Source organism: Mirounga leonina, unplaced genomic scaffold (genome assembly GCF_011800145.1).
Source record: "Mirounga leonina isolate KUSES-001 unplaced genomic scaffold, KU_Mleo_1.0 Mir_376, whole genome shotgun sequence".
NCBI classification, from domain to species: domain Eukaryota; kingdom Metazoa; phylum Chordata; class Mammalia; order Carnivora; family Phocidae; genus Mirounga; species Mirounga leonina.
The window spans coordinates 1,783,672-1,811,050 of NW_023270718.1; the positions used below are offsets into that span (position 1 = coordinate 1,783,672).

The 27,379-nt window shown below is 55.9% G+C and overlaps 1 protein-coding gene across 2 annotated transcripts; it reads left to right on the forward strand.

Moving 5' to 3' along the window:
* The first annotated feature begins 419 nt into the window (after positions 1-419).
* Positions 420-27,082, forward strand: NECTIN2 (nectin cell adhesion molecule 2). Of its 2 annotated transcripts, XM_034986720.1 has the most exons (9): positions 420-720; positions 11,810-12,205; positions 14,864-15,160; positions 16,002-16,119; positions 16,442-16,590; positions 22,844-22,997; positions 25,026-25,089; positions 25,230-25,316; positions 25,976-27,082. In XM_034986720.1, the coding sequence occupies exons 1-9, from the start codon at positions 633-635 to the stop codon at positions 26,240-26,242; spliced, it is 1,620 nt and encodes a 539-aa protein (XP_034842611.1). In that variant the 5' UTR covers positions 420-632; the 3' UTR covers positions 26,243-27,082. The 2 variants fall into 2 exon arrangements, with proteins under 2 accessions (XP_034842611.1, XP_034842612.1); XM_034986721.1 differs by lacking the exons at positions 22,844-22,997; positions 25,026-25,089; positions 25,230-25,316; positions 25,976-27,082 and adding an exon at positions 20,176-20,861.
* Positions 27,083-27,379: the final 297 nt, after the last annotated feature.

Genomic DNA, 27,379 nt, shown 5'->3' on the forward strand with positions numbered 1-27,379 from the left:
AGGCTGGATCCACTGCCGGGAGGGCGGGTGGGCGGGGCCGCGTCGGGGCGTGGTTTCAGGGGGCGGAGACCGCCGTGAGCCTCGGAGGGGGCGTGACAGAACCTTAAAGGAGCCGCCGGGAGATCGGGGGAGGCGGGGCGCGGGAGGCCTCCTAGAGGGCGAAGGGGGCGGTGTTTGAACGCCAGGAGAGGCGGAGATAGAATTCCAGGGGAGGGGCGAGATAGAATCCCCGGGAGCGGCAGGTGTAGAATCCTGGGAGGGGGCGGGTGCGGAGTGCTGGGCGGGGCGGGAGTAGAATCCTGGGGAGGACCAGCGTGGAATCTCAGAGAGGGCGGGACAGCTTGAGCCAGTGGGGCCGGAGCCCAAGGTCGGCTCCGCGGGGGGGCGGGGGGGAGGAGGGAAGGGGTGGGTCCTGTGACGTCAGCGAGTCCGAGCTGCCCGAGACAAGCCTGGGGCCGGGGGCACCGAGCGGGGAGAGCCCGGCCCCGAGAGCAGAGCCACGAGAGTAGAGCGGGCGGGAACCGGCCGGGAGCCGGAGCCCCTCAGGCACCTGCTCGACCGCGCAGCGGATCGGCGCTCACGGAGTGGCGCGCAGGCCCCCGCCCGGGCCCAGTCCCTCCCGGGGCCCCCCCATGGCCCGGGCCGCAGCCCTCCGGCCGTCGAGATCGTCACCGACGCTGCCGCTCCTGTCGCTGCTGCTGCTGCTGCTCCGGGAAACCGGTGAGAAACCGCAGACGCCCACCCCCCGCGCGGACCCAACCCCTTCCCCACCTTCCGAATCGGAGCACCTTCCCCGCTCCACCCCCGGTTCGCCGAGCCTCCTCTCTCGAGCCCTTTCCCTGGCTGGCCCCCACCGACTCCGACCCTTTCCTCTCTTGCAGCCCTCTCCCCCCATCACCCTTCTTTATCCCAACTCCCCAGCCTACACCGGACTTCTCGGTTACCCCCTCCCCCTTCCTCAGATTCTAACACCAAAAGGGTTAAATCCGAGTCTTCGCCACCCCCTCCCCACCTCGCACCGAGCTGTCAACCGGATCTAGGGTTCCGTCTCCGCTTACCCCCTCAGGCATGTGGGGAATTTACCCCCCCCTTCCCCAGGAGGAGGGTCGCGATGAGGAGACAAGACCATCCCCATTTTCCTTCTCCCAGGGCTGGGCGTCTGAGGCCTTGGGAGAATTGAGGGCGGGGGGCCAAATGTCCAGGTCCCCCAGAGGGGCCGGGAGCTCGGACTTTGGGTCCCTGGGAGGGCCAAGGATGAGTTCCGGCGACCTGGGGAACGACTCCAACCTTGGGCCTCAGGGAGATGAAGGCTCTGATTCTTGGGGCCCAGAAAACAAGGGGCTGGAGCCTGGCTCCTGGGCTCCAGAAAAATTAGGGGCTGGGGGCTCCGTCTCCTGAGTCCCAGGCAGAATGAAGGCTAGAGGCTATGTGTACTGGGTCCTGGTCAAATTGGGGGCAGACAGGGCTCAAACTTGGTTCCAGATTGTGAGCAGGGGGCTCTGTCTCCTGGGTCCCAGGTAAAATGGGGTGGGGGAGCGGTGGAAGAGGCTCTATCCCGTGGGCCTCAGATTTAATTGTGAACATTGGAATGTCTTCTGAAATCCAGATATAAAATGTGGGCGGAGGACCCTGTTCTTGGCTTCTAGATGTAATCATGGACCAGAGGCTCTGTCGGGAAGCTGAAGCTCCGTCGGGGGTGTCCCAGGCCGAAAGAGAGGCTGAGTCCCAAGGGCTGGGACCCTTCCTTTGCCTTGTGAGCCGTCAGCTGGGACGTCCCTGGGGAAGTTTTACCGGTTTCACTTTAGCTGAACCCGGGCGGGAGGGGTAGGCGTTCTCCCGGCTCCCGGTTCCGGACTCCCAGGTTTCGGGACCTTATCTTTCCTCTGGTCGCGCCCTTGTCCTCGGAGCCGCCGCGAGGGGGGGCGGGAGGGGGGACGCGCGGAGCCGCCGCCCTAATCCCCCGCCTCTCCCTCCGCTCTGCCCACCAGCACCCTCCTATTCCCCTCAACCCCCTTGAGGGAGGGCGCAGCTCTCAGAGGAGGGAGGGGCTAGGAGGAAACAGGTGAAGGAGGTTCTGGCCCCGCCCCTTGCAGGTGACCGGGCTGTTTATTCTCAGCTAGAAACTCTGGATATTGGAGTTTCCCAAGGGTTTGCCCAGAAAGTGTAGGCGGGGGCTGGGGAGGGTGGGGGGGGGGTGTCTTGGGGGAAGCCCTGCTTACCCCTCTGGCCTTATTTTTCCCAGCATGTCTCTGAGTTGTATCCCAGCCTTTACTCAGAGCCGGGTACTGCCTCTCCCTTGGTGTCAGAGATAGGGAGATGAGATCAGAACCTGCCGCTCCAGGGAAATGCTCAAAACCCACCTGACCTTGAGCCAGGCTTTGACGTGATGCACGATCTCGTGGAGGATTCTAGATCTCCTTGGGAGACACATCCTATTCCTGTTCCCATTTTGCAGATGGGGACACAGAGGTTTCAAAAGGGCAAGCCTCTTTCCCAGGGTCCACAGCCAGTCCCCAGGAAGCCGGACTGCAGACTTCAGAGCCTTTCTTGGCTCTGCTCCACTGGGTGCCTCTGAGCCTCCATTTCCTCCTTTGTAAAACTGAGATAGTAACCCCTTCCCTGCAGGGCCATTGGGAGGAGTCAGAGCTCCCGCTGATCCCATGTGAAAGCTCTTAGCACCTGGGGAGGGGGCCTTCCCCTTTCCTGACCCCTCATCCTTGTGCCTACGCTCCCAGCTTTTCTCTCTGCCTCCCTCCCTCTCTCCCTGCCCACCCCCCCCATCGCTCCCCTCTTCATTTCTCACCTCTCTCTGCTCCTCTGGCTCTCTCATCTCTCACAGAGCTCTTTCTCCCTTTCCTTTCCATCCATCTCTCTCTTTTTTTTTTTTTTTTTTAGATTTTATTTATTTATTTGACAGAGAGAGACATTGAGAGAGGGAACACAAGCAGGGAGAGTGGGAGAGGGAGAAGCAGGCTTCCCACGGAGCAGGGAGCCCGATGCGGGGCTCGATCCCAGGACCCTGGGATCATGACCCGAGCCGAAGGCAGCCGCTTAACGACTGAGCCACCCAGGCGCCCCCATCCATCTCTCTTTACCTGTCTCTAGCTCCTCAGCCTTCCCCCTGCTGGGCCTCCGCGGACTGAGGGTGCACCACCTGGGCCTCCAGCTGGGTTTTCCCCAGCTTTCACTGCTTATCCTTGTCAGCCAGGCAGCCCCACAGTAGTGGAGGGGGATGGGAGGGATGGCGGGCCTGCTGTCTCTTCGTGTTAGGGAAGGGGGACTGGGCAGCGAAGTGGGGGTGGGTCTGCTCACAGGCGGAAGCAGGGAGGGGGGAGGGGAAGGGGGGGAGGGATACACAGAGAGGATAGAGATACAGGGATGGGGACAGAAGCCCATGGAGAGTGCATCTGCAACAAATTTAGGGATGGGGTCAGAGACAAATACTAGAATGGAACCGAGAGATGGGAAGAATGAATTACAGCCCACAGCGGTGGGACAGAAAGCTACTGAGAAGGGACAGAGAAAGGCGGGGGAGGGAGCTGGACAGAGACAGCAGGATAAAGGCAAGAAGTGCCTAAGGAGAGAGACTTAGAGGTTTGGTGACGGGCTGGGAGCCCAAAAGCCCCCAGCCATCAGTGATGGAGATGTCATGACCCAAGGAGGTCAGGGCACAGGCGAGCCTCAAGGCCAGCAGTGTGTGGGGGCTGCAGGGAGTGGCGCATATAGGAGGGACAGGGAGTTAGGCACGCTGGCCAGCTCCTCCGCCCCGCCAGGGACGCTGTTACATTTTTAATGTCCCAGCGATGCTGAGAAATGGGGGCGGGGGGACCCAACGAGATGGCCCAGGCATAGGGACAGTATGTCAGAGATGTGGAGAGATGGGCAGAGATGGGGAGACCTAGGAGGCAGAGAGGTCCCAGGGCCAGAGACCCTGAGAGATGTACCCCAGAAACCCCGAAGGATTAGAGACCCCAGGAGTCAGTACAGGGCGCTGGATTCCAGAGATGAGGAGACCCAGACCCAGTGAGACTGGGCTCTCAGATGTCAGACAGAGAGGAAAGAGAATCTGAGAACAGCTAAGGATGTGGGCGATCTGGGGATAGTGAAAATGTTCCGAGATGGGCTGCGGTGGGCTGGAGGCCCGAATCTGTGAATACACTTCCACCAAATATATAGTGTATGAATATACTGACGCCACTGAACTGTGAGCTTCCAGTGGGCGGATTGGATGGTATGGGAATTATGTCTCAATAAAGCTGTTAGAATGTGAGAGACACGGAAAGCAGAGACTGAGAGGGATGGAGACAGAGACCAGAGACCCTAGGAGTTGGAGGCACATAGGGACCGACTCAGGGCTCAGGAACCAGATGCAGAGAGAGACACAGGAGATCAAAGTGACAGGACCTGCAAGAGGGAGGCCAGTCTCTTGGCCGGAAACATATTTGGGGCATGTGTAAACTGGGTGTGGGAGCGCTTCTTTCTGTCCTAGGGGCTCAGCCAGGAAGAGCAGTCCCAGAGACTCACCCCCAGAAATACCAAACCACACAGGCGAGGCCTTCAGGGTGGTCGAGCCCCTGCAGAAGGGCAGGGAAGTCTCAGCCCAGGGAAGGGCGGGATAACCGCCATCTGAGAGATGATTGGAGGAGACAGGGAGGCAGGTGCAGAAATCCTGGGCACGGCCAGGGAGCCGCATATCCTAGCCGCATATCCGAGCTGCTGCTCACCATCCTCCCCAAACCGGCTCCTGGATGTCTGCTGTGGGGGTGGGCACTGTGATTAATGCAATTAATTAATTAGCAAGGTGGCTGAGGCAGCAGCTGAGGCCAGTGCTCAAAGTACGTTGGCCTTCCAGGGCCTGCTCGAGTCCTGCCATGCCCTACAGGGCAGGTCACAGTGTTTATGGGTCAGGAGGGGGTGAGCCAAGCCCTGAGGAGCCAGCCAGGCAGGAGCCCAGGAGTCCGAGCCCCCAGCCCCCTACTTCTCTGGGGCGCACACGCCTCTCTACTCTGCCACCAGAAAGCCCACATCCTGGGACTGTAGGGAGAGGAAGTGCATCTGGGGACCCGGCTGACTCCTCCTTGAAGTTGTCACTAGTCTGGCTTGCTGATGAGGGAAGCTGAGTGAGTTCCCTGTTCCCAGGGCCTTACTCTCCCACGCTGTGAGGCCAGCCACGCCCCAGCCGAGGTCACGGCACCTGCCCAGAAGCATGCCAGATACTAGGATTCTGATTCCAGGCCAGCCATCCCCCTGGGTTCAATTCCCGTGCCTCCACCTGACCCGCAGAACATCTGGGCATCGGCCCACCCCTGGGCCCCTAACTCCCGCAGCCTGTCGGCCTCATGTGCCGGCCAGTCCACCTTTGAACTTGCCTCCAATCCGGCTCATCCTTCTTCCTCATACCCCCCCCCCGCCCCCACGTCCCTGCCCCATCCCATTCCGAGGGCTCTTTCAGAAGCACACATCTAGGGGCGCCTGGGTGGCTCAGTTGGTTAAGCGACTGCCTTCGGCTCAGGTCATGATCCTGGAGTCCCGGGATCGAGTCCCGCATCGGGCTCTCTGCTCGGCGGGGAGTCTGCTTCTCCCTCTGACCCTCCCCCATCTCGTGCTCTCTCTCTCTGTCTCATTCTCTCTCTCAAATAAATAAATAAAATCTTTAAAAAAAAAAGAAGCACACATCTAACCCTGCCCACCCCCGTCAGGTGTAACTCTCCCTGGCACCCAAACCCGTAACTTAGCCTCAGCCTGTGTGATCTGGTGCACTGCTGTTCCTCACCTTCATCTCATTCATTCATTCATTCATTCATTCATTCAACATAATGGAGCTCCTACAGTGTGCCAGGCACCTTCTAGGCTCCGGCGCCACATTAGTGAACAAAGATCCCTGCCCCTGGGCCCTGATGTTCTCATGGGGAAGACACATTAGGTGCCTTGAGGAAAATGAAGCAGGGTCTGGGGTGGGGGTGGGGGGTTGTTATTATTAGGGTGGTCAGGGGGTGCCTAGCCGAGCAAGGGCCTGAAGGAAGGAAGGGTGAGAGCCGGGGGGACATGTGGAGCATTTCAGCATGAGAGAACAAGTGCAAAGGTCCTGAGGTGGGGCTTGCCTGGCATGTCTGAGGAACAGTGTGGGGGCCGGTGTGGCCAGAGCAGGGAGAGCCCAGGGGAGAGGATGGGAGACTGGATGAGAAAGAGGATGAGCGAGGATGATTGGGGGAGATCATGCAGGGCCTTGTGGGTTGCTATAAAGGCTTGAGTTTCTTTCCTGAGTGAGGGAGCCACTGGATGCAACGGATCTTCAAGCCAGAGGATTTTAGAACCTCATTGATTCAGCGAATGTGGAACATCCACTGGGAGTCAGTCCCTGTTGTGGATACTGAGGGCTTAGCTTGTGAGCCTAACAGGGCAAAGAATCCCTGCCCTGGTGAATCTCCAGGGAGTCATGAAAGTCCAGGGTGGAAAACAGGGAGGAGGGCTCTGCAGAGGAAATGGGGGAGGGGCGCGGGGATCTCTGGGGCAGAATATTGGGGGATGAAAGACCTGCCTTAGGAGCCTGCCCCACAAGAAGCTAAGAGGGTTTTTGTTTTTTTTTTTTAAGATTTTATTTATTTGAGAGCGAGAGAGTGCACAAGCAGGGGGAGCAGCAGGCAGAGAGAGAAGCAGACTCCCCTCTGAGCTGGGAGCCCAATGCAGGACTCAATCCCGGAACCCTGAGATCATGACCTGAGCCAAAGGCAGACACAACCAACTGAGCCACCCAGGCCCCCTAAGAGTGGGTTTTTTTAATCCTCTGAAGCAGGCAGTGCTGAGACATGACCCTAGATCCAGATCCGGGAGAGCCGCCTCCCTCAGAAGATAACAGGCATCCTGCAATCACAAGGCCTTCCTTAGAATGGTAAATCTGAGTCCCCGAAGGGACCCAGGGACCCGAAGTTGGGGGTGGGGCTCCGTGGGCCTGAGCTCAGGTTCCCTGGAAAAGGAATTGAGTCTCCTTCAGGAAGCCCTCCCAGCCTGCCTCGGATGGGTCAGGCCTTGGCTCTGGGTTCTTACCCCCACCCACCTCCCGCCCCCTTCAGTCTTCCTGGCATCCTTGATGATGCCTATTGGTGGGACATTTGTCTCCCCACCACATTGTCAGCTCTTGGAGAACAAGCCCTTGACTTGTCCTGTCGCTTCTGCAGCACCCCCACCCAGCACAGAGCCAGATACTGATTTGGTGGTGTATATTTCTTAAAGATTTATTTATTTGAGAGAGAGCGCGAGTGTGCAGGGGAAGGGGAAAAGGGAAAAGGGAAAGAATCTCAAGCAGACTCCTTGCTGAGCGCTGAGCCTAATGTGGGGCTCGATCTCACAACCCTAAGATCATGACCTGAGCCCAAATCAAGAGTCAGGTGCTTAACCAACTGAGCCACCCAGGCGCTCCCGTTCGGTGGTGTTTATTGAGCACTTACTACACATGCGCGACCCTTGTGTAGGCTCTGGGGGTACAGCAGGGAACAAGACAGGCATCCTGTCCAGACCATCGGTCCTGGGCCGATGCTCTAGCACCCAGGACCTCTGCTGAGTTGCTGTTTCTTGCATGGACCCGCGTGGGATAGGAGCGGATTCCAGTTCCTCCCTGCCCCCCACCACTAAATCTCTTTCAGTTCTAAGTCCCCCTCAAGAAGTCAACCTCCTGGGGGCGCCTGGGTGGCTCAGTCGTTAAGCATCTGCCTTCAGCTGAGGTCATGATCCCAGGGTCCTGGGATCGAGCCCCGCATCGGGCTCCCTGCTCGGCCGGAAGTCTGCTTCTCCCTCTCCCACTCCCCCTGCTTGTGTTCCCTCTCTCGCTGTGTCTTTCTCTGTCAAATAAATAAATAAATCTTTAAAAAAAAGAAGAAGAAGTCAACCTCCTGCCCTGTACCCAGTCTCCATCTTAACCTCTAGGTCTTCTCTTGAGCCCTTGTCAGGACTTTTTTTGCTGGCTGGCCAGGTTTCCATCCAGCTCCACCTGCCCTTCAGGTTCCCTTGCTTTTTTTTTTTTTTTTCGACAGGGAGAGAGACAGCGAGAGCAGGAATACAAGCGGAGGGAGTGGGAGAGGGAGAAGCAGGCTTCCCGCTGAGCAGGGAGCCTGATGTGGGACTCGATCCCAGGACCCTGGGATCATGACCTGAGCCAAAGGCAGACGCTTAACGACTGAGCCACCCAGGCGCCCCAGGTTCCCTTGCTTTAAGCCTAGTCATCCTCCAGCTGAGGAACCCTCAGTGCTTCCCACTTGCCTCAAAGGAGAGAACCTAACTCCTTGGCCCCACCCTACTTGGCTCTCTCCAGACCTCACGAGGCCGGATGATTTCTCCTGACAGAGTGCCCGTCCCTCCTCACCCAGCTAGAAAGGGGCAGAGCCTTTGGGGACCCTTGTCCCACACTCAGTGCCTTTGGAGGCCAGGTGGGGCAAGGGTGCTGACCCCTGAAGGAAGAGGCAACCTTTCCTTCACTCCACCCAATTGGGGACCCCCAGGAGCCCCACATCCTGATTTTTGTCTGACCTTTAATCGCCAGACCCTTCAGTGGGTTAGTAGATTGTTGAGTGCTAGTTCATGTTTGAAACAATGCTCTGTGGGCCAAAAGTAAATACAAGCAAAGCCGGATTTGGGCTGTGGCGGGCGGCTACCGGCCTATTTGACTCACTGGTACCAGGCCCTGCCAAGCATTGATGGGAGCAAATCATTCCATGGAACTCTCACAGGGCACCCTGGAGGGTGCCTTGAACATCCCCATTTTACAGATGGAGGAAGTTAGGCTCAGAAATATGGTCACCCACCTGGAGAGGGACTGAGCCAGCAGGAAGCCTGTGACAACCTGCTCAGGGGCCCCCCACTCTGCAGCATGGCCGGTCCAAAGGGAAGAAGGCCCCTTTCCCAAAATGTTAACTCTCGGGCTGTTTGGGGACATGTGCGGGGATTCCATGAGATGGTATATCTATTACGTAGTGGTCTTGACCGATGGCTTCTTTCCAAAAGTTTCTGGGACTGGCCCCGCTGGTGGAATGGCCTTCTGCCGGGGACCCTCTCATTAGGGTCTCCTATTAATGCGTCCTGGGTTCCTGTATGGGGCCCGGCAGTCTCACACGCTCCTCTCCCCCCACCTCGGCCAAAGACAGCTGGGCAACCATTGCGCCCCTTGCGACAGGGCATGTGCCCTTGACCCACCTCGAGGCTGAATGTCAAGAGCCACTTGTAGTTATACTTACCTGGCCGGCCTTTATTTAACAAACCCTGATGCCCTATTTCCTGGGGCCTCTGTGCTAAGTGCTCTACAAATAGTCTTTCATCTTTATAACAACCCCTGGGAAGTGGACCCTATGATTATCCTCATTTTATGGCTGAGGAAACCACAGTACAGAGAGGTTATGTGACTTGCCCCAAGTCACATAAGCAGCGCATGGCGGAGCCAGGATTCGAACCCAGGCAGTCTGCCCTCCCCACGCCATCCTGCCTTGCGCAACAGAGGAACATTCCTCTTCATCCTGGTTTCTATTAAAGGTGAGAAAACAAGGGGCGCCTGGGTGGCTCAGTCGGTGAAGTGTCCAACTAGGAGTTTCAGCTCAGGTCGTGGTCTCAGGGTCATGGGATCTCTGCGCTCAGCAGGGAGTCTGCTTGAGATTCTCTACCTCTCTCTCTCCCTCTGCCCTTCCCCCTGCTCGTGCATGCTCTCTCTCTCTTTCTCTCCTAAACAAATAAAATCTTTAGAAAGAAAAAGTGAGAAAACAAAAGGTAAGTGAGAGAAAAAAATACACATTCACACAAAAACATGTACGCACACGTTCAGAGCAGCTTTATTCATGATTGACAAAAAGTGGGAAGAACCCCAGTGTCTGTCCACTGATGAATGGATAAAGGGAACATGGTGCATCCAGACAGTGGAATATTATTCATCTGTAAAAAGAGAACAAAGCACTGGTGTCAGGACTGATAATGCGTACAGGGTTTCTTTGGGGAAGTATAAACGTGCTCTAAAATTGATTATAGTGATGGACACTACATGCAGCAAGTCTTGTGAATATACAAAAAGTCATTGAATTGGACACTTAGGACATCTCAATAAAGCTGTCAAAAAAAAAAAAAAAAGATGGGAGGGCGCCTGGGTGGCTCAGTTGGTTAAGCGTCTGCCTTCAGCTCAGGTCATGATCTCAGGGTCCTGGGATCGAGTCCTGCATCAGGCTCCCTGCTCAGTGGGGAGCCTGCTTCTCCCTCTCCCTCTGCTCTGCCCGCCCTCCCCCTCCCCCGCTTGTACTTGCTCTCTCCCAAATAAATAAAATCTTAAAAAAGAAAAAAAAAAAGATGGGCTAAGAGGGCTGTACGTTTTCTAGAAAAGTGAGAGAAAGTACAATTTATGCAGAAAAAAGTGAAGGCTGCCCTCACACTGTAAATATTGAAAATTTTATTTTGTGATAGGCTTATTTATTTTTCTATTGATTTATTTTTGAAGGGGATTCCTTTTTTTTTTTTCTCCAAACATTTTATAATGGAAAATTTCAAACATACAGGTTGGTATATGTTGGAAGAACAGCTCAGGAGCCTGCCTCCCCCTCTCCCGCCAGACTCCACATAGGATTACATTTTGCCACATTGTCTTCATGGCTTTCTCTATAGCTTGTTTTGGTTTTGCTGACCCATTTGAGAGTATGTTGCAGACATGATGGTGTAGCCCTGTATCTTCTTTTTTTTTTTTTTTTTAAAGATTTTATTTATTTATTTGACAGAGACAGAGATAGCGAGAGCAGGAACACAAGCAGCGGGAGGGGGAGAGGGAGAAGCAGGCCTCCCCCCAAGGAGGGAGCCCGATGTGGGACTCGATCCCAGGACCCTGGGATCATGACCTGAGCCGAAGGCAGACGCTTAACGACTGAGCCACCCAGGCGCCCAGCCCTGTATCTTCTGACACACGGGAATGCTACGTGCCTACAACTGAATCACCATGATTAAGAATGTTAGTGAAAGGGGCACCTGGGTGGCTCAGTCGTTAAGCGTCTGCCTTCGGCTCAGGTCATGATCTCAGGGTCCTGGGATTGAGCCCCGCGTCGGGCTCCCTGCTCTGCCGGAAGCCTGCTTCTCCCTCTCCCACTCCCCCTGCATGTGTTCCCGTTCTCACTGTGTCTCTAAAAAAAAAGAATGTTAGTGAAAATTCTAAGACGCCTAGGTGGCTCAGTCGCTTAAGCATCTGCCTTTGGCTCAGGTCATGATGATCCCAGGGTCCTGGGATTGAGCCCCATGTTGGGCTCCCTGCTCAGCGAGGAGCCTGCTTCTCCCTCTGCCTGCCATTCCCCCTGCTTGTGCTTGCTCTCGGGTCTCTGTGTCAAATAAATAAATACAATATTTTTTTTTTAAGATTGTATTTATTTATTTGGCGGAGACACTGAGAGAGGGAACACAAGCAGGGGGAGTGGGAGAGGGAGAAGCAGACTTCCCGTGGAGCAGGGAGCCCGACGCAGGGCTCCATCCCAGGACCCCAGGATCATGACCTGAGCCAAAGGCAGACACTTAATGACTGAGCCACCCAGGTGCCCCTAAATAAATACAATCTTAAAAAAAAATTTAAAAGATTATTAGCGAAAATTCCACAGTAGCCCATAATCTAGTCCAGACTCCTATATCCCTAGTTTTCCTCGAAATCTGTTTTCTGGATGGCCCTTTTGGAACGGGGACCCCACAAAACCTCCTGCATGGCATTTGGGGCCCGCATTTCCCAGTGGGGCCCCTCAGTGATGGCCCCACCTGGCCTGGAGGTGTCTGGGTCCTCCCCCCACCCACCGCTCTCTCTCCCCTTTCTCTCCAGGGGCCCAGGATGTGCAAGTTCGAGTGCCACCCGAGGTGCGGGGCCACCTGGGGGGCACCGTGCAGCTACCGTGCCACCTGCTGTCTCCAGGACCTGAAGTCCGAGTCTCGCAGGTGACGTGGCTGCACGTGGACGCAGCCGGGGTCAGCAAGAGCGTGGCCGCCTTCCACCCTTCCTACGGTCCCAGCTTCCGCGGCCCAAAGCCCGGCGAAGAGCGACTGTCCTTTGTCACTGCCGGGCAGAGCCCCGGGACCAGGCAAGGCACGGAGATGGAGCTGCGGGATGCCACGCTGGCCCTCCGGGGACTGACAGTGGAGGATGAGGGCAACTATACCTGCGAGTTTGCCACCTTCCCCAGTGGCACCAGTCGGGGGGTGACCTGGCTCAGAGCCATAGGTGAGCAGTGAGGGCGGGGAGTGGGAGAGGCGTCATGGGGGAGAGCCCCCTTGTGGATCCGTTTCTCTCTGCTTCAGCTGTGATACTGACTTTCCCTGTGGTCTTCGGTCAGCTAGCAAATATCCGTTAAGCGCCTACTGCGTGTCCGACTCTGTCCTGCAAGTTGAGGACACAGCAGGCCACAAGGCGTACAGAAATATATATTGAGCACCTTCTATGTGCGAGGCGCTACTCTAGGCTCTAGGAGTAAAACAGTGAGTAAGAGAGAGCTCCCTGCCCTACTGGGGTGTATACTTCAATAAGGGGGTACAGAGAGTAAATAACATCAGTAAGAAAAATAGGAGGGGGTCAGGTGGTTATAGGTGCTATAGAAGCTGGGAGGGGGGCAGGTTACAATTTTGGCTAGGGAGGCCTGGTGAAATCTGAACAAAGACTAGATGGAGATGAGGGAGCCCTGTAGGGCTATCTAAGGGAAGAGGATTCTGGGTAGAGGGGATGGCAAGTGCTAAGGCCCTGAGGCAGGGCGCATTTGAGGAAGAGCAAGGAAGTCAGTGTGGCCAGAGACTTGTGAATAAAGGGAAGGTAGGAGGGGGCAAGGTCAAGAAGATGATGGGGGACACGGATCACAGGCAGCCTCATGGACCACGTGAGAACTTTGGTTTTCGCCCTGAGAGAATAGGAACTATGGGAAGTTCTGAGCAAGGGACAGGTGTGATCTGGCTTTGGTTTCCACAGGCTCCTTCTGGCTGCACATTGGGGGCAAGGGTGGAAGCTCGGGGACCACAGGGCAGGAGGTAATGGCAACGAGACCAAGGTGGAGGCAGTTGGGGTAGCAAGAAGAGGTTGAACTTTGGAAATATGTTAGAGGTAATGCCAGGGAATAATCAAATTAGCAAACAAAGGGAACACCAGGATGTTGTGATCCTCCCTCAGAGGACGCCACCCGGTGGTCCCCTCTAGACAGAACAGACAGCGAGAGCCTCTCAGTCAAGTTCTGAAGTGTGAGGAGTCACCTGTGGACGCATGTCCTCAAGCCAGGAACGGATGCACACAGGGAGGGAACAGCATATGGAACAGCCAGAACATGGGAGCAAGTTTGGCATGTTCCAGGAATGGAAAGGAAGCTGGTGGCCAGGGCTTGAGTGACCCCTCAACGGGGCAGGAAAACCAACAGGGCCAGATTGGGAGGGCCTCCTAGGCAGAGAGGCAAGGCGGCTGGACTTCATCGAGGGCAGACGCAGTGGGGGTGGGGAGGAGTGGGTGGGATAAAGCCTCCTGGTGTTTTGTTTTGTTTTTTAGAAAGATCCTATGTCTTTCTAAATCTTGGGCACTTGCCTGGGATCCCACCTTCCCCCAGCAACGTCCCAGAAGCCACATTGCGCTGGACACAATCTTCCCTCTTTCAGCCCCGGAGGGCTTGAGTAGTCTACCCTGTACCATCCCTGGGAAAAGCCTTCCCTTTTTAACGGAGCCTGAAACCCCAGTTGTTTCCCATAATTCAAAGCACAGATCTCCACCACACCACCCCTTGCAAAGGTCACTCCCTGTGCCATCATGCGTTCTGTTCAAGAAATACGTATGGGGCACCTGCCTCCCACCAGCTACCTCCTGGGGCAAGAGCACAGAACAGAACAGCCAAAGCTCTGCTTTCACGGAGGAGCAGGTGACGTGACTGCCCCTAAAAGGGAGAGTCAGATGTCAGGGAAGTTCCCTTGAGGAAGTGAAGCCTGGATCTGGAGGAGGAGAAAGTGCAAGCCAAGGAGAAGGGAGACCAGAGCCCTCCAGGCACATGGTCGCCAAGACCCTGCGGTGGGTGGGAGCAGGGACTGAGAGGGGCATGCATGTGCCCAGAGCAATCAGAGGACAGATGGGTGGGCGACCAGGGAGGATGTGGGGAGGCCCATGAGAGGCTCTGGCAGGCAGGGCAGAAGGGGGGAAAAGGGAGGGAAGTAGAGGCAGGCTGTACCACATCGATGAGCTCAGGAGAAACCCAGAGAGGTCCACAAGGTAGCCGGAGCCGTGAGGCAGAAACTCGGGACAGTCTGGTTAAAATTGCAGGTTAGTCATTAGGGACGTTTTATTGTTTCCCTCCCAATATCTTTCCATGGTTTCCAGGAAGATGGGTGAAAAGGGCAAAAAATTTCCAGCTTTGGGAATCTCCGCAACCTTTATCCCACTTGTGGCACCACCATCTACTGGTGATTACAGGAAAGAAGTGGAAGGCCTTTTGAGCTGGACCTTTGAACTGCATTATTCTGCTTTGGCTTTTTTGGAAAAAAAAAAAATCTCAGCCTCTTCCAGGCTTTTGGACACTGTCTCTGCTTTTCCTGCAGAGGAGAACAGACAGAATAATATCACGGGGCACACTTAGCATAGGGAGTGCCAGGCACTGTCCAGAGGGCTCTTTATATCAATTTAATCTGCCCAACAGCTCTACAGGGTGGGCATTTTAATTCTCCCCACTTTACAAAAGAGGACACTGAGGTACAGAGCTGGGAAATGGCTTACCCAAAGCCAGGCACCTGCTAAGCAGCAGAGGTGGGATTTGAGCCCCAGTGGTTGGGATGGTTGGGACCTCCCTGCTCAGCCCCATTGCCAAGGTGTCCGTGGAAGGACCGCAGGTGAGGAGTGACGTACGCCCTCCGTTGCTCTCCCCAGCACAGCCCCAGAACCACGCCGAAACGCAGGAGGTCACGCTCAGCCTGGAACCTGTGCCCGTGGCCCGCTGTGTCTCCGAGGGGGGCCGCCCCCCCGCCCGAATCTCCTGGTTCTCGCCCCTGGACGGGGAGGCCAAAGAGAGCCAGATGGCAGGGCCCGTGCCCGGCACAGTCACCATCACCAGCCGATTCACCTTGGTACCCTTGAGCCGAGCAGATGGTGTCAAGGTCACCTGCAAGGTGGAGCACGAGAGCTTTGAGGAGCCCATCCTGCTGCCCATCATCCTCTCTGTACGCTGTGAGTGTGTCGGGATGTGAGCACATCCCCAGTATTGTCTACACTGGCTTTTCTAGGGCACTGTCTACCCTCTGCCTGAGCGTTGTCTGCATCAGCCCTCTGGGTCAAATTCGGCACTGCCTTCCTGCCTATTGTCTATACCGGCTCCCCTGGGCGACGTCTCCCCCCTGTCCCCCCCCCCCGCCCCCCTGGGCGACTTCTATGCCCTGCCCCCCCCCCCCCCCGCCTACACCGGCTTCGCTAGGCTCTCTCCTTCCTGCCACCATCAGTGGTAAGCTGGAATGGGTTTGCAAGGGCCAATTTTATACATTTTGTCCCAATGCCATGTCCAGTGAGGTCATATCGACAGCTTGAAATCAACCACTGGGGAGTCTTTATGCCAAGAAAATGGGCAAACTACACAAACTGTCTCCATCGACACCCCCAATATTACCCCATGGACCTGGCCAGAGGGTAACTTAACCAGCTCTTCCTCGCCCTGTCCAAACACACCCCAGCCCCCAACTCAGCATTCTCCACGCCGGCTCCCCAAGCAGCGGCAGCGGTTCAACCAATTCCTTTATCTGCTCCGGGCGTGGCAGAAATAACAGGCATTATCTTTGTGGCCCCCTCAGACACTGCCCGCACTGAACAATAACTCCCTCGAAACGACCCAGGTGGCATCCCTGGACGGTGTCTGCGCTCACCTCTGCAGGCATAGCCCAAACTGATTTGTCCCAGTTTCCATGGGTCCGCCGCCTGCCAACCCACCTCATTTCTTTAGGATTCCCGTCACTCTGCCGACCTATCCCCTGTTCTGGGGCTCTCCCTGTCTCTGAGTGAGTCCCCCCATTTCCTCCAGACCCCCCTGAGGTCTCCATCTCCGGCTACGATGACAACTGGTACCTCGGCCGCAGCGAGGCCACCCTGAGCTGTGATGTTCGCAGCAAACCGGAGCCCACGGGCTATGACTGGAGCACGTGAGTCCTGGGTGGTCCCGGACTCCCAGGTCTGAGGGAGGAGGGGGCTGGGGGCCTGGACCCCTGGGTCTGAGGGAGGAGGGGCTGGGGGCCTGGACTCCTGGGTCTGAGGGAGGAGGGGCTGGGGGCCTGGACCCCCGGGTCTGAGGGAGGTGCACCAGGGACCTGAACCCAAGAGTCTCCAGAAGGAGAGAGCTAGCAGTATAGCGTCCTGAGCATTAAGTTTTGTGTCCCTGGAGCTTGGATTTTGAAGGCTGTGTCATCAGGGACCAGGCTTGTGCTCCCCTGATGTCCCCCCTCCGGTGACCCCCACACCTTCCAGGACAGCAGGCGTCTTCCCAGCTTCAGCAGTAGCCCAGGGCCCCCAGCTGATCATCCACTCAGTGGACAGACTGGTCAACACCACGTTCATCTGCACGGTCACCAACGCCGTGGGCACGGGTCGCGCTGAGCAGGTGGTCCTCGTGCGAGGTGAGCGGGTCTTGGAGGTGATCGGCTCCCCAGGTGTTCCTCCCTTTGGGGTTCGGGGGGGGGCCGCGTTGGGGGGAGGCTGTGCCGCCGGCCTGGGGAGGGATTCAGACCCGCCTCGCCGATGAGAAAGGAGGTCAGCGTGGCTCTTCTGTCTTGCCCCCAGGTGGGATCTGGATTGGGATGACAGGGTAGGCCACTGGTGGAAGAATGAGGAGGATGAGGCCTCTGCTGGGGGCTTTCTAGAAACTAGAGGCGTGGAAAGAATCTCCAGGAGGAGACCCAGGGACATTGCCCCGGGCTCCAGTTGGAGAGACACATCAGACAGCTAGACAGACACAAACAAACGCATTTGAATACTGATTTCCTATAGTGAGTGCTGGTCAAGTCACATCAGGAAGTCAGTTTTTGCGTGAGTTGGGACATTTGTGTTTCTAGAGGGGGTGTTTTGGAAATGGCGGCTGATGTGTTTATGGGTCGAAGGTTCTGTGAGTCTCCCTGATATGAACTCAAACTCAGATGGGCCCCAAGACGGGAGCGGAAAAGAACAAAGCCAAACTAGGCCTGTGGCACCAGCTGATGCAGATGGGGTCGAAATCACAACTGTAGACCCACACACCTGGAGGGAGGCTGTGTGCCCCGAGACATAGACACGGGGACCCCAGGGCTGGGAACAGAGTCCCTTTCATGTCACAGTGGGCAGAACCCACATCTCCAGAAACATACTCTGTGCTTTGAGATTGCATCGGAATCAAAACAAACTCACCCAAAACAACCCGCACGCTCAGACCCACCGTCACCAAACCACGCACCCCCAAGAGAGCAGGGGCACACGCACTGAACAAAGCCAGGTGACACCCGGCCAGAGTCTCCCAAGATGCCACGTGTAGCTGAAAAAAACCGTTCTTGGAAACACCCGCCCAGCGCCACCATCCATGCAGAATACCTGTGCAAACGCAAACACACTCCACCGGGAATAGTGGCCTTGGTGGGTAGGAGAGGGGGCCCCTCAGAAATGTGACCAAAGACAAACGTACGCAAGTGTGAGGGCAGACACACCCATACACACCTGGAGACGGGCGCCATGGCCAGAGACGGACAGAAACAGATCCCCTTCCTGAGACATAATCTTACACTGCACTTACACGCACACGTACCCACACATACACACACACACAGCCCTGGAGGGAGACGCTATCACGCAGACGTGCCGACGCGGGATGGGGAGAACCCGGACAGCAACAATTCCACACGCAGATCCTGACAAAGACCCGCAAAGACGTCCTCAGAGGTGCACGCCCGCAGAAACTCTCCAGAAACCCTGCTGCTTTCAACCGATCGTCATCTGACAAGGATTTGTTGAGGGTTCCTCTTTGCTGAGCATTCCCCTTGGTGTTGGGGAGACGATGGTGAACAAGATGCAGTCCCCACCCACCCTTGAAGACACACCCAGAGAGGAGGGATGCCGGACTGGAAATCCATCCCCTGAACCTCCATCCCAGATACACACCCGGGAAACTGGCCTCCCCACGCGGAGTCGGGAGGCACCTGTTAGGGGCAGAGCCTGCAGGACACAGATGTAGCCACGCCTAAGGCTCCTCACAGGAATACACAACCACAAACACATGGATGCCCCCCTAAGACCCTTTAAAACACACAGAAATCCCAGGGCTGTCCCCCGCTGGAAACCACCCCCTCCAAGAACAGACCAGCTTCAAAGTTAAGCCCTTCATCAATATTCACCCTGTAAAACACATATTTAGCCCTGTCAGGAACTGGGAGGGGGGGGGCCAGCAGGGAGTGGAGCACACAGAATCACGCCCCCCAGAGAGACTCAGCCCTGTGGAAAGACACCCCTCCTCCGCAGGGAGCCCGATGCGGGGCTCGATCCCAGGACCCTGGGATCATGACCTTAGCAGAAGGCAGACGCCTGACCTACTGAGTCACCCAGGTGCCCCTCAGTCCCAGCTCTTGAGTCACATCCGGAGGGTCTCAGAGACTCACCGCATTCCCACACACGCCCAGACGCAGACGTGCGGTCACAGGCACGTGGTTTGGGGTTCACATTCGCGAAGTCTTAGGTACACAGGTCGTGCCACAGGCTAGACATGGCCTCAGGGAGACTTGGAGAACTTTTGCCCCACAGACCAGTGAACACACCCACCAGTTCCAAAATACCACCTCCAGAAATGCAGATAAACATTCCAGCATGCGCCGAAACAGGTTCCCAGACGTCACTGATGGGCATTCCCACCAAGAAAACTGTCATGCCTCTAACCCGTGTACCGGTGTAGACGTATTTCCAGAAAAAAATGTTTCACGAAATAGTACTTACCCTTCCTACTTCGGAGACACTTTTTCTATTCTACCTTTTTTTTTTTTAACTGCTCCTTGTGAATCACTAAATGCATTTGACAGCCCAGGGGGTCATGGCTCTATTTGAAAACGCCACTCTTAAAAGAAACAGGTGCCCTAAGGAGCTTGGATCCCAGCCCCTCTGCAGGGTGGGGGGAGGAGGGGTTTAGGTGTAAGTGGACTCCCCCCTCGCCCCCCCCCATTTCTCCCCATCAGGGCCTGCATGCAGGGGTGGGGGAAGAGGCGTGTATAAAATGGTTCTAGTTCAAACTGCTTCAATGTCTACTTGGTGTGGGGCCCAGACCCCCCCTCCCTCATCTCTCCTGCCCCGCCCCCTGGACCCTTAGTATTCCCTGGCTTCCTTCTCCACCTTTCCCAGACCCCTCCTCTCCCAGCTGCTGGCCCACTGCCAGGAGCACTGGCCTAAAGGGCGGGACAGTGGGCTTCATGAGCCCCCATTTGCCACAACTGGGGACATGGCCCAGATAGGAGGGAGGCCACATCGCCTGGACCAGGTGCTCCCAGCCACTTCGAAGGGGGAGGAGGATTATCAGGAGGACCCTCCCCCTTCTTTCCTCCTTCTCTCAAGCCCAAAGGCCTTTGGAATCTGACAGTCTTGAGCCCAAATGCAGCTCTGCCTCTTCCTGGCTGGATCCACCCAAGATTCCATGACTCTAACCTCAGAGCTTTTGTGAGAAACCACCCCAGCCCGTCCCGAGCGGGTCGCAAACTCAGATGCCTACGGGGTCCTGGCCAGTGACCAGGTGGCCAGGGGTGGAACCCCTGTTCCGACCCAAGCAGCCAGTCTTCACTCAGCTGCTGCCCATCACCAAGTGGAGATGAGAGATCGGTGTGGCCCGATCTGAGTTTCTTTTTCCCTGAAAGAAATCTTGGATTTTTTTGATGAAATCGCCTGGTTTTTGCAGTGTTAGCAAGTTTAATTTTTGAAAAGCCCTGTGCAGGTCTAAGGAAACATGTCTGGGGGCTGTCAGTTGGCAAACCCCGGCCCCTCACCGCCGCAGTCCCCCCTCCCCCAGAACAAAGTGCCTAGTGTGTGTAGCACAGAACAGACGGGTTCTCCCTTACCCTCCACCTTCTCCATCTTCTGCACAGTCACCTCCCCAATTTTCCCATCACTGCCCCTGTTGTACCCTATGCCCCCCCCACCACAGATGCGTCCTCTTGACCTCGTGTCTCCCTTTCTCTCTCTCACCCCTCCTTCTCTCTCCTCAGACACACCCCGGGCCTCGCCCCGAGACGTGGGTCCAGTGGTGTGGGGGGCCGTGGGGGGGACACTGCTGGTGCTGCTGCTTCTGGCTGGGGGGTCCTTGGCCTTCATCTTGCTGAGGGTGAGGAGGAGGAGGAAGAGCCCTGGAGGAGGAGGAGGAGGAGGAGGAGGAGGAGGAGACAGCATTGGAGGATCCTACGATCCAAAAACTCAGGTGTTTGGGAATGGGGGCCCCGTCTTCTGGACACCAACCGCCCCTGGTCCCCTGAAGCCAGATGGCAAGGATGAGGAGGACGAGGAGGAAGAGGAGGAGAAAGCAGAGGAAGGTCTCATGTTGCCTCCACCCAAGGCTCTCGAGGACGACATGGAGTCCCAGCTGGACGGCTCCCTCATTTCACGGCGGGCAATTTACGTGTGACCCCGAGACAGACAGAGACAGAAACAGAGCCAGCCATGCCAGCCAAAGGGTTCCAGACTGGTTGGACTCGTTTTTCTGGACGACACTGGAGCTCAAATGCTCCCTCCCACTTCCCTGGGATTGGGAGGGGGCTGGAATCACACACTGGACTTGTGTCTCCAGGGCTGCATGGGGACCCAGAGAGGAACCCCCACCCCAGAGAACTTGTTTTTGGCTCTGGCCTGCCCTGGCCCCGTGACACTCAGGAGTTAATAAACGCCTTGGAGGAAAACATCGGGGGTGTCTTGTAATACGTCAGACCCCCTCACTGGGGGGTGGGACAGGGACTGCTAGGTCCCAGGGGGTGGGAGCCTGTTGGGAGCTAGACTTGGGAGGCCAGGGGAGGGGAGGGAGGGCTCTGACTACTTGTATCATTCAGGGACATACTGGATGCCTGAGACCCCCAAGGCCAGTGCGACCCAGGAAGTGGGTCGCTGGCTTCTGGGCTTAGAGGCTGGGAAGGTTGGACTTGGGGTGGGGGGGGTGTCCCAGGACTGAGGCTGCCTTTCTCGGGGAGGGGATAGCCAAACTGTTGAGAGCCCAGAGCTCCCCAGGGATAGGGAACCTGGACTCCTGGGCCCTTGTGGGGAGGGGGCGAAGCTCAAACTTGACCTTCTGCGGTTGCTGAGGATCTTGGGAGGGAGGGAGGCCCCCTGTGTTCTCTGGGCCCTGAGGATACAGGGCAGGTGGAGGTATTAAGGAACCAGAAGAGTCCCATCTTGAACAGTGGCCTTTCTCAGCCTTCTTCCTCTTGCCCTGATCCCAAGGGGGGTTTCAGTGATTCAGAGGGGAAGGGCTGCAGCTCTGTGTCTTTTCCCCCCTCCCCCACTAGAAAATCTCTCAAACCCAGGCCTGGGAATGAGGGAGGGCAGTGGGAGGGGCCGGGGTCCGACCCAGTCACCTCTGCTGTCCTGAGCCCTCCACAGCCCCCTCTCTTAAGACACAGGTGGAGCTGCCTCTGGTCCAGCAGTGGTCGTGGGGGGCACCATGGGGGGGGCACTCAGGATGCCTGCACTGAGCCACCAGGTGGGGCTTGGGGCGTTCATTTCCCACCAGAATTGACTTTCGCTTATTACGCCAGGGATACAGAGGTGACTCCGGCAGACAGAGCCCTGCCCCGCCCCCCACTTCCCTGCCAGGGCATGTCACGATGGCTATGTGTGGACTGAGTGAGCAGCAATTACCGTTGTCCCCCCAACTCTGAAGCCCTCCCAAGGCCACCAGGCTCTGGAGCAGGAAGAGTAGAACCCAGACATTCTTCCTCTGGGCAACTGTATCTCCTCCTCTGAGCAATAGGGCTGACAGAGAGTGGAGCCTGTGGGTGAGGCTTGTGCACAAGTGCGGTTTCCTCGTCGCCCCCCTCGGGTCCCCCATGCCTCCTCCCCAAAATGGGAGGGAAGCGCCAGCAGGCAGGGGCGGGGATTTGGACAGTCTGGCGTGGGGTAGGTCCTTGAGCACTGGCGCTGGGCCCCTCCTTGCACATCTGGCCATCACCAACCGTGTGCCAGGCATGCCCCTTAGAGCTCCCAGTGTATTGTGGAAATTGGCAAGTAAACAGGTGACATCAGGGAGGGAGAAGGGCTCCAACCGAAAGGCCCAGGGGGCCACAGCTTCTCTCAATTCCTTTTCCTGTTAGGTTGAAGGAGCCACACCCTCTGTCCAGGATGACTCCATTCCCTGTGATGAATGAAGGGTTCTGATCCCGATTCCATAACACCCACTTTTCTGCGCCTCTTAGCTCCGTCCCGTCCCCTCCCTTCCCTCCTCTCCCTCCTCTCCCCCTCTTCTCTGGCCCCACGGTTTCCTTGCTGGTCCTTCAAAGTAACAGGAGGCTTCCTCCTCAGGGCTTTTGCACTGGCTGTTTCCTCTGCTTGGAATGTTCTCATTTCCTCGTGGCTCACCCCCTTCCGCTCCTTCAGATCTTTGCTCAGATGTCACCCCATAGTAAGTCTCTCTCTGACGACCCTTGGGGTCCCCCTTCTGTCACTTCCTTACCACCTTCCCCACTCTGTGTTTTTACCTTCGATCGCTCTCTGCACAGCTAGAACAGATGTTCCATGGGAGCAGGGACCTCTGTATGTTTTGTTCGCCACTGGCAACCAACAAAGCCTCAGTAAGGACTAGGGAGAGGAGGTAGGCAGATGGGTGATGACTTAGGGAATAAGGAGCTGTGGCTTCCTCCCGGAGACCCCCTTACACTGTCCCTCTTCTTGCAGAGACCCCCAACACAGCAGGCGCGGGGGCCACGGGTGGCATCATTGGGGGCATCATTGCTGCCATCATTGCCACCGCTGTGGTCGCCACAGGCATCCTCATCTGCCGGCAGCAGCGGAAAGAGCAGAGGCTGCAGGGGGCAGAGGAGGAGGACGAGTGAGTGATGGGCCCCAAGAAGTGGGTGGAGGAGGGGTCCCGGCATCGGGGAGCCCGAGGGGTGGGGGTAGGGGGACTGACCCCAAATAACTGACTTAAGTGGGGTGTAGAGGAGAGTTTATTTCTGTCTCCCGTAAAGCGTGGGTATGATAGCTATGCTCTGTGAAGCCATCAGAGCCCAGGCTCCTGCTACCTTGTTGCTCAACTTTCCCTTCACTCGAATTGCAAGATGGCTCCCCATACTTCTAGCACTGTCTGCATACTTGACAACCAGATACAGCTGTCCTGGCCTCAAAGCCCCCATTCCTGCGGGGGCTGGGGGGGAACAAATAGAGGGCAGTGAGCTGCCCTATAGGGGAACCTGTCACTTGGCCTCACTTCCTATTGGCCAGAACCTGGTCACATGGTGTACCAGCTTCAGGGGAAGCTGGGAAATGTAGTCCTTACTCGGGGTGGCCATGTGCCCCGCTAAAATCTCTTACAGGAGCCTAGATATTGTGGGGGGAACTAGCCACACTTCTCTGGGTGGGGCACTTAATGTGCCAGGCTTGGTGAAATGCATTTTACATGTGTGACCTTGATGAAGTTTCATATCCGTTCACTGATGCAACGAGTATTCAGAAAGTACCTACTCAGGGCCAAGCCCTAGAGGTTAGGAATGCAATGATGAGACAAACATTTTTAAAGTGTTCACACACATAAATGCATCATGGAAACAGAAATTCTCACAGGGAGCTAATGATACCCATTTTATCAAAGAGGAAACAGATCCAGAGAGCTGAAATCACTTGCTGAAACTCATCCATCAAGTGAGCGTATGGGGGGCAAAATGACTCTGAAGTAACACTACCCAGTGTGTATGTGTGTGTTTGTGTTTCTCTGTGTGTGTGTGTGTGTGTGTGTGTGTGTGTGGCAGGGGTAGGGACACTTGTTAAGAATGCAGATTCCTGAGCTTACAGCAAACCTACTGAATCAGAACTTCTACAAGAAGGGCTTGGAATCTGTACTTATAACAAGCTCCCTGAGTCATTCTGATGCACAAGGAAGTTTCTGACCCACTATCTTTAACATCTGGTCAATTTAAACCAACAACTTGCTATCAACCTCCTATGCCCAGCCCAGTGCTGAGAGCTAGTGGTGCCTGAGATGGCCCTGGCCCTGCCCTCCTGGGAGACAGACCCATCCCTAGAGAGTGGCAGAGATGGGCTAGAAAAGCTGAGGGAGCTGTGAGAGGCCAGAGGGGCACTTGATGTAGCCTGGTGGGTCAGGGAGGGCTTCCTGGGGGAGGCGACATCTGAGCTGGGGATTGGAGACATAGTAGACACTCATCATGATGTATGCAGGATGCGCTGGTCTGTGGGTATGTATAACAAAGGAATTTTAACATAGTTTGAAGGCCAGGAAAGCCTTTCATTTATTCATCCTTTTTTTTTTTTTTTACAAAGATTTATTTATTTATTTGAGAGAGAGAGAGAATGAGCAGGAGGGGCAGAGGGAGAGGGAGAATCCCAAGCAGACTCCACACTAAGCACAGACCCCCACACAGGGCTTGATCCCACGACCCCGAGATCACGACTTGAGCTGAAACCAAGAGTCAGATGCTTAACCGACTGCACCACCCAAGTGCCCCTTGTTCATTTTTTAAACAAATACTTGCTGACTTCCTCATAGTGAGTTCTGAGAACACTGCTGAGGACACAGATCTCATTTTTCCCTCACATTGCTCATAGTGGGATAGTTATTGAATGATATCAGAAATAATGTTTCAAATACAAACTCAGTAAGTGCCCCGAGAAGGAAGAACAGCTAGATATAACCATATATCAGGAGTCCCTAATCCTCCTGGAGAATCAGGGAGGCTTCCTGGAAGAAGAGAAATTCATGGGATGAATAGGAGTTAGCTGGGCAAGGGGGCCTGGCGGTGGGGGTGCGGCACAGCAGAAAGGGAGATGGGGCAGAGGGAAGAGCATCTGGATAGGAGGGCTTCTCGGGTCTGAGACTCCACTTGACCTACCTCCTACCCAACAGTCTGGAGGGGCCTCCCTCATACAAGCCACCAACCCCCAAGGCGAAGCTGGAGGAGCCTGAGATGGTAAGCACTTCCCCTGGAGCTCAGACTGCCCCCACCTCCACACCTACCTTTCCCCACTGAGGCCGGGGCTAGGAGGGGGGACTCCTGGGGAGAGGCCAGCTGTGAGAGGGTCCTGACCTGCCCCTCTTCCTTCCCTTCAGCCCTCCCAGCTCTTCACTCTTGGAGCCTCAGAGCACAGCCCACTCAAGACCCCCTACTTTGATGCTGGTGTCTCGTGTGCTGAGCAGGTGGGAACGTGGGGGAGGGCAGGGGTGGGTTTAGGGTTTGGGTTTAAGGGCCAGGGATCAGTTCCTGACATAAAAGGTCAAACACTAAAGGTCACAACTCAAGGCCAGTGCTGTATCTCTAGTCCGAGCTCAGAGCACCAAGATGTGTTTAGGATTCAGTGGGGGAGATTATGGTTGAAAAAGTCCAAAAGGACATGAGGTTAAAGTCACTTAGTGAAGATTGGTTGAACATCTACATCTGCCAGATACCGTGCCCAGAGATGAGACAAAACTGATTGTTATTCCCCTCCGTGATCTACTGAATGTCAGGGGTCAGATATTAAAGTTGAGACAAATCAAGGTTCAAGGAGCTCTTTAGGGCTTAGGGCTTGAGGTTAAGTAGTTGAGGTCAAGATTGAAGTCAAAGGTTCATGGAGAAAGGCTTGTGGTCAGGGATCAAAAGACAAAGGAGAGGCCCAGGACTGACAGGCTCTGGGCTTTGAGCTGGAGACAAGCCATATCATTGCTCTAGTGCAATTTCCACCCAGGCCAACAAGGGATGAGGTCGGGTCTGGTTTGGCATAAGGAGATGGTCAGGATTTGGGGGTGAAGGGGCAGATTGGGATTCTGTGTAATGCACAGGAGATGACCTTGGGCTCTTTTTCCCTCCCTGCCCCCAGGATATGCCTCGATATCATGAGCTGCCCACCTTGGAAGAGCGCTCGGGGCCCCTGCTCCTGGGGGCCACGGGCCTGGGGTCCCCCATCCTGGTGCCTCCAGGGCCACCTGTTGTGGAGGGGGTTTCCCTGGACTTAGAGGATGAGGAAGAGGAGGAGGAAGACTATCTAGATAAGATCAACCCCATCTATGATGCCCTGTCCTACTCCAGCCCCTCTGATTCCTACCAGAGCAAAGGCTTTGTCATGTCCCGAGCCATGTATGTGTGAGCTGCCATGGCCCTGGCCTCTCACCTCTCACTTTTTGATCCCTCCACTCTCTGCCCGGGATCTAGTGCCCCCTGACCTCTGGCCAGGCCACGGTCAGTTAACACACAAAAATGCATCTCGTCTGTGACTTCTGCCTTGGTGGCTCCACTATGATCTCTAATCCATGATCTCTGACCCAGAGAAACCGGCCATGACAACAGAAACCTGGTAACCTTATCTCACATGGGGGCGGGGGAGTATGTTCCTGCACAACCTCTGACCCAAGGACTCCTAAGACTGTGACCTTAGATCATACCTCTCATGTCCCATCATCTCCGGACTCCCCCAAAATCCCAGAGAAGATCCCAGACCTCCGAGTTGTCCTCAGGCAGTAAAATCCCAATAGTTCTGCTGGGGTAGGTGTTGGGGGTACCCTGCTGCTCAGACCTGAGCCCTCCAGGCAGCAGAGCCCCACTCACCCCTCCCCACCCTGTCTGTTCCCCAAAGACAAGCGGAAAGGGATTCCCCAGCCCAAGGCTTCCCCATCTCCTCCCTCCTGCAGGCAGGAGTCTCAGGGTCCAGACCCTTCCCTGAGCCCCCACTACCCCAATTCCTGTCTACAGGGAATTAAGCCCCAGCCCAGGACTAGATGGGGTAAGCCTCATGCGGTGTGCCTTTCCGGCCCCAGCCTTGGAAGAATTTGCTGTTACTTTGAAGCTACTGAGTCCTTTTACTCCTGCCCAGTGGGATGGGACCCAAACATCTCCCAGCGGGGGGGGGGGGGGGGGGGGTTGGAGGCTGGGGATATAATACTGTTTTTGTAATACAGCATTTCCTACAAAATCTGAGTTTATACTTTGACCGGACGTCAACTTGTGTTTTCTGTGGGATGCGAAGGAGATGGGGGTGGGACATGATGGGAAACAAATAGGGCGCATAGAGCTGAAGGAAATCAGTAGGCTAGAAGTCAAGATGGGTTACAGGCAAAAAAAAGGGGGGGGGCAAAGATATAAAAAAATTAAGTTAGGGGATAATGAGCAAAATGCCTAAACAAAAAACATAATGATGGGTAATGGAAGGAAAGGGGGAGGAGCCCAGCGCATGGTGGTTAATGACAAGGAACGGCAGTCTAATGGGTGACGGATGGAAATAAACGGA

Excerpts from the sequence above, each read along its gene's own strand:
- NECTIN2 (XM_034986720.1), top strand. The coding sequence starts at position 633 with ATGGCCCGGGCCGCAGCCCTCCGGCCGTCGAGATCGTCACCGACGCTG. Across the intron at positions 721-11,809 it reads GCTGCTGCTCCGGGAAACCG|GGGCCCAGGATGTGCAAGTT; the intron begins GTGAGAAACCGC and ends CTTTCTCTCCAG. Across the intron at positions 12,206-14,863 it reads GACCTGGCTCAGAGCCATAG|CACAGCCCCAGAACCACGCC; the intron begins GTGAGCAGTGAG and ends TGCTCTCCCCAG.